This window comes from Gekko japonicus, unplaced genomic scaffold (genome assembly GCF_001447785.1).
Source record: "Gekko japonicus isolate JY-2015 unplaced genomic scaffold, Gekko_japonicus_V1.1 scaffold4788, whole genome shotgun sequence".
In the NCBI taxonomy this organism is placed as follows: Eukaryota; Metazoa; Chordata; class Lepidosauria; order Squamata; family Gekkonidae; genus Gekko; species Gekko japonicus.
This window is the reverse complement of record NW_015163230.1, coordinates 35764-48357: the sequence shown is the minus strand read 5'-3', so window position 1 is coordinate 48357 and position 12594 is coordinate 35764. Positions and strand designations below refer to the sequence as shown.

General features: G+C 42.4%; 1 protein-coding gene across 1 annotated transcript in view; it reads left to right on the top strand.

Moving 5' to 3' along the window:
• Positions 1-9085, top strand: part of NCOA3 (nuclear receptor coactivator 3) — a 33947-nt gene extending 24862 nt beyond the window's left edge. Inside the window, exons 19-21 of the mRNA XM_015407189.1 lie at positions 2674-2848; positions 4981-5122; positions 8267-9085. Coding sequence (XP_015262675.1) covers positions 2674-2848; positions 4981-5122; positions 8267-8281 — 332 coding nt within the window. The 3' untranslated portion in view covers positions 8282-9085. The remainder of the gene's footprint in view (positions 1-2673; positions 2849-4980; positions 5123-8266) is intronic.
• The last annotated feature ends 3509 nt before the right edge of the window (positions 9086-12594 follow it).

The window sequence follows — 12594 nt, the reverse complement described above, 5'->3', positions numbered from 1 at the left end:
TTTATAATTGGTAATATTCTGAATCCCCTGCCACACCTGCTGCATGTCATTCGTATTGAATTTATCCTCAATCCTCTGCCTGTAGCCCAGCTTAGCCTGTCGGATGCCTCTTTTCAGGTTGGCTCTGGCAGAGCTATAAAGGTTCATGTCTCCAGACCTAAAGGCCATATTCCTCTCCCTCAAAAGTCACTGTACCTCTCTCGTCATCCAGGGTTTTTGATTGGGATAGACCCGTATGCACCTCTCCACAGTAACACTGTCTATATAGTGTTTAATATAGCCCAGGACTGCCACTGTGTGTTCCTCCAGGTCCTGAATGCTTTAGGAGGTTCTTTGCTGAATGCTTTAGGAGGTTCTTTGCTGAAAGTCCAGAGAATAAAGTAAATGAAACCATTCCAGCACTGCTTCCATATGGAAGTGAATATCTGTGTAGTTCTTGTTGCTGCTGTGAATGTGGAGGCATTTGCATTAGCAACAGAGCACCCACACAGCAGTTTCCTGTGCACTTTTCTTGCCTCAGCCCCCTGCAGCTACCTTCCCCCCACACCAGAGGGCTTTAAAAAATCAGGGATTTCTATATTATTGCAGGACAGTAACTTTAGAGCAGTCTGTTGCTACAGTGTACTAGTTCTCAGCTTTTTAAAAAAAAATCATTATCTTGCTCTTTTCATTTTCACAACAAAAAGGGCTAGAGACTTTTAAAAAGCTGAGGACTAGTAGATTTTAGCAATAGAGGATTGTAATCTTAATGCTGTAGTGCGCTAGCAGTTCATCTTCAGTCTTCTATACAGTCCCACATTGGGGGCACTGTGCATGAGCAGGCCTGCCATCAGATAGGTCTTTATAGCTAAAAATCTGCAGGGGGTGTTGCATGGAAAAGTCAGAAGCTTGTTACCGCCCAGGGACCACATGCTCCTGTGTAGAATGCCCCCCCCCAGTTTCTCTTTCCCCACTGAAGGAGAAGGTTGTGTTTTTGGAATCTCCAGCTACAGTGAAACAAAGAGCTAATAAGTCACCACACCATACAGCAAAGAATGGCAAATTGGATTGTGTCGGATTTGTCAAAGCTACATTGGCTGTGGAGTCCCTTCAGTGATGAAAACAAAGTTGCACTTACCTGTAACTATTGTTCACCGAGTATCTTCTGTGCAGGTACTAACTTCCTGCCCCGCTGCATGCTCTGGCTTCGGCAGCGCTAGAGGTACTTTGGGGGGGGGGGCTGCTGCTGCTGCTGCTGCACAGGAACATGTGGTCCCTGGGTGGGATCAAGCTTCTGACTCTGGTGCGCAGCGCCCCTTGTAGAGTTTTAGCTGTAAATACCTATCCAATGGCAGGCCTGCTCATGCACAGTCCCCCCCCCATGTGTGCCTGCACAGAAGATCCTCATGAACAATAGTTAGAGGTAAGTGCAACTTTGTTTTCCCAAGTTTTTTTTTAAAGCCGTTCCCCCCAATGTGTGTGGAGGGAAAGGCGAGGAAAGTGGTGCCAAGGTTGGTGGGACCTCCAAAAATGCACACCTTCCTGTTCTCACAGAGTCCAAAGGTGCTTTAACTGTGATCTTTCCAAAACAGGTTTGGGAAGGACTGCAGCAGAGCAGGGAGAAACACAGAAGCAGAACAAGTAGAGGTTTATGCCTTACTGATTTTCCCCAAAACAGCACTGCTGTAAGGAAACCAAGGCAGAGCAAAACTGTGTGGAAAAGGAGCAGTAAAACACTTGTCAGCAAAATAGCAACAGTTTTATGTTAGTCTGGCTTACAGCCTGTTCCTGGCATGGCCAGGGAAATGCCAAAATGAGCAGGATCTATGCGGAATCTGAGACATTCTCCACAGATTCCACATCGGGTTGAGCCTGATCTTTGTCAGGGAGAGGTTAGGAAGCCTGGTTCTACCAGATCATCTCATTCAACAGTCCTCTAGCCCAGGAAATGGAGGAGGAGGAGAAGAAGAAGAGATTGGATTTATACCCCACTCTTCACTACCCTAAGGTGTCTCAGAGCGACTTACAAACTCCTTTCCCTCCCCCTCCCCACAACAGACACCTTGTGAGGTAGGTGGGACTGAGAGAGCTCTTAACAGAAACTGCTCTTTTTCAAGAACAGTTGTGCCAGAGTTATGGCTTGCCCAAGGTCATTCAGCCAGGTGCAAGTGGAGGAGTGGGGAATCAAACCCGGTTCTCCCAGATTAGAGTCCTCACACTTAACCACTACACCAAACTGGCTCTCAAACAAGAAGCAAAAACAGCAAAACAGAATACCTTGGTGGGGAACTGACTGGGTCCCCTTTGGGGGAAAAACATTCCCAGTGGGTCAGGCAAGGGTTTGTATCATCTGGCAGGGTATTTTCAACAATAGCCAGAAAGTTATTCAAGGAAATCTACAAGCATAGCAACATCCCTCCCCTGTTTATGTCCACTGCTTGACATTCAGAGGTACACTGGATCTCTGCTCTGTCTAGTTAATAGTGATTGTATGTGTAGCATATATAGTAGCTTGACAGATTCAAGCAAGCAGAGATCAGTTTTAGTTGTTGTATTTGCAGATTTTAATTGTTAGTTGGCTTATTCAGTGATGTATTTCAAAATAATGTTGTTTGAGGTCCTTTCAAGCAAAAGTAGATGACACAATAACTGTTGAAAATAAACCAAAATCTGTTATCCCATTTGCTTTGTAAGGAATGAACCAGCAGCCAGATCCATCTTTTAATAGGGTATCAACCCCTCCAAATTCTATAATGGCTCAGCGAATTGGACCATCTCAAAATCCGATGATGCAGCATCCTCAGGCGAACCCAATGTATCAGTCCCCTGAGATGAAGGGCTGGCCATCAGGAAACATGGCCAGAAGCAGGTGAGAGCAAAGTGGCTTGAAAATAAGTCTGTGGGGGTCACACAGGGACAATTTTAAATGAACGGGAGGGTGAACATTAAGAATCTGAACGATGTGCATTTTTTTAGTGTAGAACTTGAAAATAGCCACCCCTACACCTTGTACATTTTGTCTTGATTCCAAGCCAGGGCAGATGACTGCATATAACAAAAAACACACACACATTTGTTGTACACATTTTTAATGTGCTCATTTAACCAAGAAATTGTGGCCTAGTCACACTTTTTTGCTTGATGTAAGTTAACATATGATGACTTTAGCACAAGCAGATCAAGGTAGAGCGTGTTCTGAAAAGCATTTGGAAAGTAGACATCTAAACATAAGAACATAAGAGCCCTGCTGGATCAGACCAATGGTTTGTCTAGTCCAACATCCTGTCTCACACAGTGGCCATTCAGTTCCTCTGGAAGGCCAACAGCAGGGCACAGAGGCTGAGGCCTTCCCCTGATGTTGCCTCCTGACACTGGGATTCAGAGGATTAGTGCCTCTGAATGTGGAGGTTCCCCTCAGTCAACATGGCTAGTAGCCATTGAATGACTTTTCCTCCATGAATCTATATAATCTCCTTTGAAAGCTGTTCATTCCTCTGTCCATCACTACATCCTCTGGGAGCAAATTCCACATTTTAATCGCACTCCTGTGTAAAAAAATTTCTTTTTTCTGTCCTGATTCTACTGGCCATCAGCTTCACTGGACATCCTCAAGTTCTCGTATTTTGGAAGAGGGAGAAAAAGTTCTCTTAGCCAACTCTCTTTCACTCCATGGATACTTTTATAAACCCTTTGTCTTGTCCCTCCTTAGTCGCTTCTTTGCTAAACTGAAAAGTCCCAGACTCTTCAATCTTTCCTTATAGGGAAGGGGCTCCAACCCCCTAATCATCTTGCTCACCCTCCTCTGCACTTTTCCCAGCTCTGCAATGTCCTTTTGGAGATACTGTACTAGAACTGTACACAGTATTTCACATGAGGCTTCACCATAGATCTATACAGTGGTATTACAACATTGGCTGTTTTGTTCTCAATCCATTCCCTAATAATCCCTAAGGTAGAGAGTTTGCCCTTTTCACCATTGCAGCCCCTTGAGCTGACACGTCCATTAAGCTATCCACTATAACCCCAAGATCTCCCCCCCACCCTCAGTCTCAGCAAGTTCAGATCCCATTAGCCTATACTTGGAGTTGGGATTTAGTTATTTTTTTGGCCCAATGTGCATCACCTCACAAGCGTGCACTGAACTGTTCCCCCATCTGAGGTGATGTCCATAGAGAGGCCCCTCAGAGAGAGATTCTGAAGAGCATCCATCCCGGAATGGCATTTCAGATTTGGGATGGTGGATGCAAGGGAGGTTAACGGGGCAAAGAAAGATACAAAGGCCTAAGCTGGTATATGCTGGGGCGATATAGAAGCAGTGTGATTGACCTGTGAAGGTAAGATTGCCATCAGTATCGTGGGACAGTCTGTTTTTAATTAAAGACTTGAGATTTCTGTCTTTAGCTATATATCTAGAACATACCCCATGTACCTGTTTACAACTGTGGTCTGTAGAGCCAGTCAGAGTTTCAGGTGCTCTTGATGAATAATCAGACAATTTCAAACAGATGTGATTGTGGGATATCTCCCCCCCACACACCTGTGATTGTGGAAGAGGACCCCCTGCTTTTATAGTTGTATATTGGATATCCAAAGCCCATTTTTGCTAGTTTAATGCAAAAGTGACTTATTGAAGGCCACAAAGATCAGCTAGATCTGAAAGATGCAAATCCTTTAGCAAGAAATTATAAATTATAATGGCTTGGATCAAAATAATTTCAGGAAATAGACATCTTAAAACAAATCTTGAAGTTGAGGTTTTAATATATCTGAACAGGTAGGACAGAAACATACCTGAAACCCTTTGGATTGAAGGTGAACAGGATGTAAGTAGGAACAAAATACCGGCATCTCTTGCCAGTGTCGTTGTACTATGCCTGTTTACTGAAGGGGAAAACAGACACACACACACACACACACACACACACACACACACACACACACACAGGGATGGACTGTATAGACCAAGAGTGCTTTTTGAAAGGTCAATTTTGTGTTCTCTAGTTCCTTTCCACAGCAGCAATTCAGTCATCCAGGGAACCCTACGACCTACAGTGTGATGCACATGAATGGCAACGGTGGTCACATGGGACAAATGAACATAAATGTTATGCCTACATCAGGAATACCCATGGGGCCAGACCAGGTAAAATGATTCTGATAACTGGTATCTAGATTAAATTTTATCACTCAGCCTCTCAAAAATGCCAGTGCTTTAAGAGAATCCGGAGATACTTTTTGACTTTTTAATCTCCTCATTCAGAAAATCCATGCAACGGACACCTCGAGGCTAGACTACTGCAACGCTCTCTACATGGGGCTGCCTCTGTCGCAAATCCGGAAGCTGCAGCTGGTGCAGAATGCTGCGGCCAGGCTGCTGATGGGTCTTCCTAGTAGGGACCACATCCGGCCTGTGCTGAAAGTGCTGCACTGGCTGCCAGTAGCGTACCGGATTCGCTTCAAAGTGCTGGTTCTTACCTTTAAAGCCCTAAATGGCCGGGGTCCAGCATACCTAAGGGACCGCCTTTCCCCATATGTTCCCCCGCGAGCACTACAGTCTGGGACACAACACCTCCTGGCTATGCCAGGTCCCAAGGAGGCCAGGCTGGCTGCTACCAGGGCCAAAGCCTTTTCGGTGGCGGCTCCTACCTGGTGGAACGAGCTCCCGGAGGAGATCCGGGCCCTGCGGGACCTCGCACAGTTCCGCAGGGCCTGCAAGACGGAGCTCTTCCGCCAGGCGTTTGAGTAGGAGCCGCCACCACTGTACCATCACTATGTTACCATCATGAGCATCTGGCCCTGGGAAGAGAGACCGACAGGAACAGATGGCACTGAGTGGATATAACAGCATTAATACGCCATCTTTATGGTAATTTAATTTGAACATCGAGAGCACTTAATAATGTCGAAATCTGTTGATTGATTTTAAATATTTTTAATTGTTTTATGTGAGGCTTGTGCCTGATTGTGAGCCGCCCTGAGCCTGCACTGCGGGGAGGGCGGGCTATAAACCGAATTTATAAATAAATAAATAAAATGTGTCAGTATATCTGGTTCTCAATGTACCCCCATCTGTGGATACTTATCTCCAGAGCTGAGAGTCGTAGAACCTGAGAACAGTCCCAGGTTTGCAGAAAAATCTGAAATCTTTTTAAAAAGGAAGAAGTTATTTCGGGGGAATAAATCTCTCCCAAATAATAGAAAACAATGCCTGCAGCTTCAAGAAATGAGTGTTCTCGGTTGCTATTGCTAGGCAGCCATAACAGTATTATCATCCATCTTTAGTTTCTGCCAGTAAAAGGCAGGGCCCCTTTCCAGGGTTCTTATGGCCCTTGAAGGGGGAGGGTTCATGGGACCAGGCCTGGGAGCAGCCACTGGACAATGTTCTGCTGTCCAACTTGCATGACTCTGTCAAGGGCCCAGCTTGCTACTGTTAACAAGAGCCACCCCATAAGAACATAAGAGAAGCCAATGTTGGATCAGGCCAATGGCCCATCCAGTCCAACACTCTGTCACACAGTGGCCAAAAATTCCAGGTGCCATCAGGAGGCCCAGCAGTGGGGCCAGGACACTAGGAGTCCTCCCACTATTGACCCCCCCCCAAGCACCCCACAAAAGCCAATGTGGTGTAGTGGTTAGAGTTTCAGACTCTGTGAGATCGAGGCTCGAATTCCCCACTCTTCCATGGAAGCTATCAGGGTGACCTTGGGCCAGTTACACATTCTTAGCCTAAAAACCTCACAGGGTGGTTGTGAGGATAAAATGAAGGTGAGGGGAAGGATGTGAGTTGCTTTCGGTCCCCATTGGGGAGAAAGTCAGGGTATAAATGAAGAAAATAATATATATAATATAACTGAATATGAGGGGCATTTATATGGTAAGTTGGTTGGTGGTAGGTGGGAAGGAGAGAAGGAACCAAGGAAAGGTGAGGATGTGGAAGTTGTGAGGGACAAACCTGAGAAAAGCCTCAGGTTTGCAGGAAAATGTGCCATCTGGAAAAAGTACATTTGGGAATTAGAAGCCCTCCCCAATGACAGAAGCACCACCTTTAAGAAATGGGACACCCTATACATTTTTGATTCACAGGTGTTTAGTCTGAGCTCTTATCACATAAGTATTAGATGTGAAAAGTGGATTAGACTGAGTATAAGGCTAGTTATGTGCAATGTACAGATACTGAGCTGAAATTGATTGAAAACACAATGTAATATATCTTTCAGTATGCATGTTTGTATTGTTTTAATTAAAGAAAATTTTGAAAACAAAAAAGAAACAAGAAAAAAAGAAATGGGACACCCTCTCAGATTCAGCAGCTGTTGTCAAGGGCTGCTAGGCAAACACAACAGTATTCCTAGCTTTCAATGGAAACTTCAAGGAAGGGTGGAGGGAGTATGGCTCTTTCCAGGATTGTTTGGGCCTCACAGGCCACCGCTGCTCTCCTCCCCCTTCTTGGAGGGAGGATTAAAGTGGGACCAGGCCTAGTAGTAGCCATCAAGTTACTGAATACCACACAACTTTGACAACTCACTACTATTTGACAGCAACCACTGCATGAAAACCATTGTGGTGTAGTGGTAGAAATGTCAGACTAGGATCTAGGACACCCTAGTTTATATCCCCCCTCTTCCAGGTCTGTTGAGAATGAAATAGAGGAGTGGAGAATGATATAAACTACTTTTAGTCCCTGTGGAGAAGAAAGGGTATAAATAAATAATAAAGCTTTTAAAAAATCAGGAAGTACTGTAGGAAGGATGGTAGGTGGAAAGGAGAGAAGTAAGCAGGGAAATGGGCTGCCAGGAAGAGGAAAGCTGGAAATACTGTGTGGGGAGGTGGATACAGAGGGAAATGAGGTACCCCCCTCGTAAGTCCTTGTGGAGTCCCCCATTTGTATGATTACATCCTGCTTTTTGCTCCTTGGAGGAAAGATTAGATTAAAATGTAATAGATGTTTTCCCCCAGCCTTTCAGTTCCCCATTGCCCGACAGCTTCTCTCTTGTCACTGTTTCAGGTTGTCTGTTGTCTGTTAAACTGTCCAGTATCACAGTTCAAAGGAATTATCTAAGGCAATCCACAACAGTTTTGGATCCTGGACTTAAAGTAGATGCGGTAACCCTATACTCAGGATAGGCGCATCCTCCCATAAAACAGCTCAATCTCTCTAACGAAGTGTTATCAGTGCCCTATATTTCCTTATGCTTCGACTCCTCAAAGTTTTCATTTTTCCTGAATTTGCAGTTCTCTATTATAATTATATTATATAATTATATATTTTCTCCTTTTGTTTTTGCAGCAGAAATACTGCTGACCTCTACAACTACGGGCTCCCAGTAGGCAGATGCTGGTGACGACAGTGTAACAGGAAAGCATGTGCATTTACTTCATGGCAACAAGTCCAGGCCTTATGGAAATACCACTTTTTTCCAATGTACCATGAAGACGTTCTTAAGTGACTTTATAAGTTATGAATGGGGAAGGGAGAGGAAACAAAGTATCTGTTACTGTATGAAGTGGTGTACAAAGAATGGTAAAACGAATACTGTTTTTGGCACTCTGTCTCTAGCAACGGCATTTGAGTAAAAGTGATTGGTAGACTCTGTGTATACCAGTTCTGTTTACCATAACTATCCAAAGCCTTTAACTATAGGCAGACCAATGTGCCTGAAGAAATCTTGGTAATAGTCTTGAGTCCTCTGGTTAGAGCCTCTGACAGAATGTAGTAATTCCTGCCCCTTGATCTTAAAAGGAAAAAGGAACCCCCAAAGCCTCTCAGAAGATTTATGTTACTGTTACTCTTACCCGCAGATGCTGAAACTCTGCAAGAGGCAGTACAAATGGAAATAGGATCCGTATCTTAACCCTTTTGATGCCGGAAGCTTGCAGAGAATTTTTAAAAATATAATTACGGTAAATATTTCTATGTTGATGTGCAGCTGTGTGCACTTTATAAAAATGCTGAACATAATGGGTAAATGCAATATCTTAAATAAAAATTAAAAGATGGCTATAAAAAGTATGTTCAATGCCCCGTTTCCAACCTTGTGTAAATTACTGTTGCACAAAATGCCTCTTACGTATAAACCTGAGCAATAATTGTTCATCTTTTTTGCCATTAAACTTCAGAAAATTCAAGGCAAGGCATTGCAGTCTGAAGAGGAAATTATTTGTGAATAAGTGTTGTAAATATGATCTCAAGATGTTGTACTATATATACATATACATATATATATATATATATGACTTTTGTAGATCACTGACTCATTTTTGCAGAGTTTGTGAAGCTAAATATGTAACAAAGAGAGTTTCTGTAAACTCAGTTTAGTCAAGGTTGTTCAGATAGAATTGTTTTTAATTTAAATAGTTTCAGAATTAGGTGACTGTGGCCCTGATCCTCAACTTGATGGAATAGCTTTTTAAAAGATCATTTTGTTTAAAGTGCACTTTGTTACTTTTTCTTAAGAGGACAATTTGATGACAAAAACGGCTCTTTTTAGCTGTCATAATTTGTGGATTTTTTAAATACAACCTGTCTTCAATTTTGAGAGCCTCTGCTCTAGGGCATTTGGTTAATTTTTAATTAAGCCTTATTGTTCTGATCATGTTTGTGTGTTTTTAAACTTCTCTTATCAGAAGACATTTGATGATACATAAATATCTAAAATTGTTTATACAAATTATGCAGGTGTTATCAAATTTAACTGCTATGCTGGTAACAGATGCATTTATTTTTTCGGGCAGTTCCCTTCATATCAAATGGTCAAAGTTTGGGGGTCAGGAAATATCCTGCTTTTTTGATAGTTTAATGTCATAAAATGAAAATTACATAAAATGAAACTTACATCGGTAGATTCAGTTTTAAGCACAAGCTGTAGTGATTTGTCACAGGATCCTTCTATAGTAAGACAGGCCAAAATGTTCGAAGAAGTATGGTTTTGGTTTAGTTTTTTACTATTCCCATTGCATATTCAAGTTAGTTTCTCCTGACTGAACTGTAATTTTTATTATTTGCTATGTAATGAAGGCTTGGCTTTAATAAAAATAGTCTCTAGTGCAGAAATTGTTCTGTTACCCCAGAAAGCTGCTACAGTCCTGAACCCGGGTTTTAAATGCTGCCTGTCCTGTGCAAATTCTACCTAGCTACTGTATTAACTTCCAGTAATGTTAAGTTTTGAATACCCAGGCTCTGGTCCAAAATTCACTGTGTGTTCCAATATGGAGTCCTCCTGCGTTCAAAAGTTTTCTTACCAACTTTTTAAAGTGCATCTTTTAATTTGTTTGCACAGATTGGTTTATTTGCTTTATGGAATTTTTCAGACAATGTAATGTGCTTTGAGTTTTTAACTAATGAAAAGAATAAAAAGTTGAAGTTTTGAATGAAACAAAATAGCACGTGCATAGTTGACCCAACATCCGAGTCTGCCAGAAAGATCTTGTGCACGCGCAGAAGCTCCATGCGTGTATCAGAGCATACAAGGTGCCCAAAAAGTATTCTCTAGTTCTTATTGAAGGACCTACCATTGAAGTGAGAGATATTTTTTTAGTTTTTCAGAAGCCCCTGCTGATGCTTAGTCAGTGTATTCTCACTCAAAGACTCCACAGGCATATTAAAGACATTTCAAAAAGTCTGTAAAATAATCTTGTCGGGTGGTTCATGATAAAAAGCTTAAAGCCGTGACGTCCTGCGCTGTATTAGTGGCTGCCCTTTTTCATTCTGAGTGATTGTTTATATTTCTGAAATGAGGTGGTACTTGCTGTTCACTAGTTAATCTTTTTTTTTTTTTTTAGAATGTTAAATATTTTTTCCAGGTTTTACTTCTTGCTGAATCCAAAGAATTTAATTTCAACTTGATACAAATTAATCAGACCTTTTAAAAATGTGTGGGAACTAGCTGTGCTTTTGGGCAGTGCTGATTCAAATGATCACATCTAGTATCAAAAGCCTGAACACACAGACCTTCATTTATATTGCAATGCAATGTCTCTAGTAACTTGCGTGTGAATTATATGTGGTGTGATTAGGCTAAATAACAGCAAATGTGGCTGAATGAGACAATGAAGTTAATTTGGAATTGGTTCTGTGGAGGTCACTGGGTTGGATTCTATGTACCATGAGTGCTGTATCACTTGTGAAATAGAGCTTCCCCCCTTTCCCTTGCCATTGCAGTCAGCTGTGACCCTTAAAATCCTGTTCCTGGGGAGCAGGGTGTTTTTTGGGTGTGTGTGTGGGGGGGTAGGTAGGTAGGGTCTACATTGGGAGGGAGAAATTGGCAGAAATCCCACAGGAGTAGAGCAAAGACATAAGAGTCCATCCCATGTCTCTGTAAAGAAAAAGCACCACGTCTACATAAATTATCAAACAGAATTGTGTTGAAAAGTATACTTATCTACCTTTTTTAATTTGTGCTTTTAAAATGGTAAATGAGCATTTTTTTTGCTGTAAGAAAACTTATTTGTTGCACAGATTAGCACACAGAGCGTAATAGCAGACTGTCAGTTGACAGCAGTGCAGTAGTTATAAAACAATTCAACGAAGCAATATTTTTAAATATCTCAGGAGAGAAAGGCACACAGTATTGAGAATTGACTCTAAAGTTTAGTTTACATTAAATATTGCTGGTAATAATCAGTCTTTACAACACAGAAGAAAAGGCTCTTGTGGGTTGATCTATTAAAAAGTTTGGTCAGATGGTCTTGTTTTTCTGATTATTTGTGTGTGTGTGTGTGTGTGTGTGTTCGATGTTAATAATGTAAATAAAGGTTTCTATTTGAAACTGGAACTCTGACTTCAGCTATTAAAGAAATTAACGCTGCTTTTCTTTCTTTCAGAAGTAAAGTTGCTTAAACAGTTCTAGCTCATAAATAGTATCTCTTCACAAAGGTTTCGGTGATTCCCTTAAGCTGTAGGCTGCTTTAATGAATCTGGGGAACGTCTTCACTGGCACATACCTATTTCCACACACACAGCAGTTAATGGCTGTTATCTTCACCCTCATTGCTGAGTTAAAATGAGGGCTGGTGAATAACCGTGAAACCAAGAAGAAGCCAGTTGAATGTACCTGCTTCGTATAAGATTAAAATTGCAGATATTGTAAAGTTAACCTTCTATCTATCTGGGCTCCCTTAGGTGATCACCAGGGACAAAGAAGGGGTTAATATCCTTGCTGGCATGTCTCAATTTCTTATGTCTGAACCAGGCCCGTAACTACAGTGGGGCATCTCAGGGCTAGGCCCCCCAACTTCCTGGCAGGGCCCAGGGTATCATGGCCTTCTCCCCCCGGGAGGGGCAGCTCCAGCCAAGGGCCTCTGGGGAGGGAGGCAAGCTAGATGCTCCCAGCGGTGGGAGGCTCCAACTTGCCAGTGGCCAGAGCAGAGATGGGTGCAGCGCGGGCTTCCTGTGCCCCACTTTCTTTAATTAAATTACCTAGTGCCCCCTAAGAAATTTAAATGCCCCCAGACTTTAAAAATCCTGCCTACGGGTCTGGTCCGAACTAAGAAAATGTGTGATCTTTAAGAAAAGTTTGTCACCCGTGTCTACTGACTTATATTTTGTGCCAGGCTGAATGCACCCCTGGCATGTTTTCTCACTTAGCTGCATGATGCAATTCTGTGAGAAACATTCAT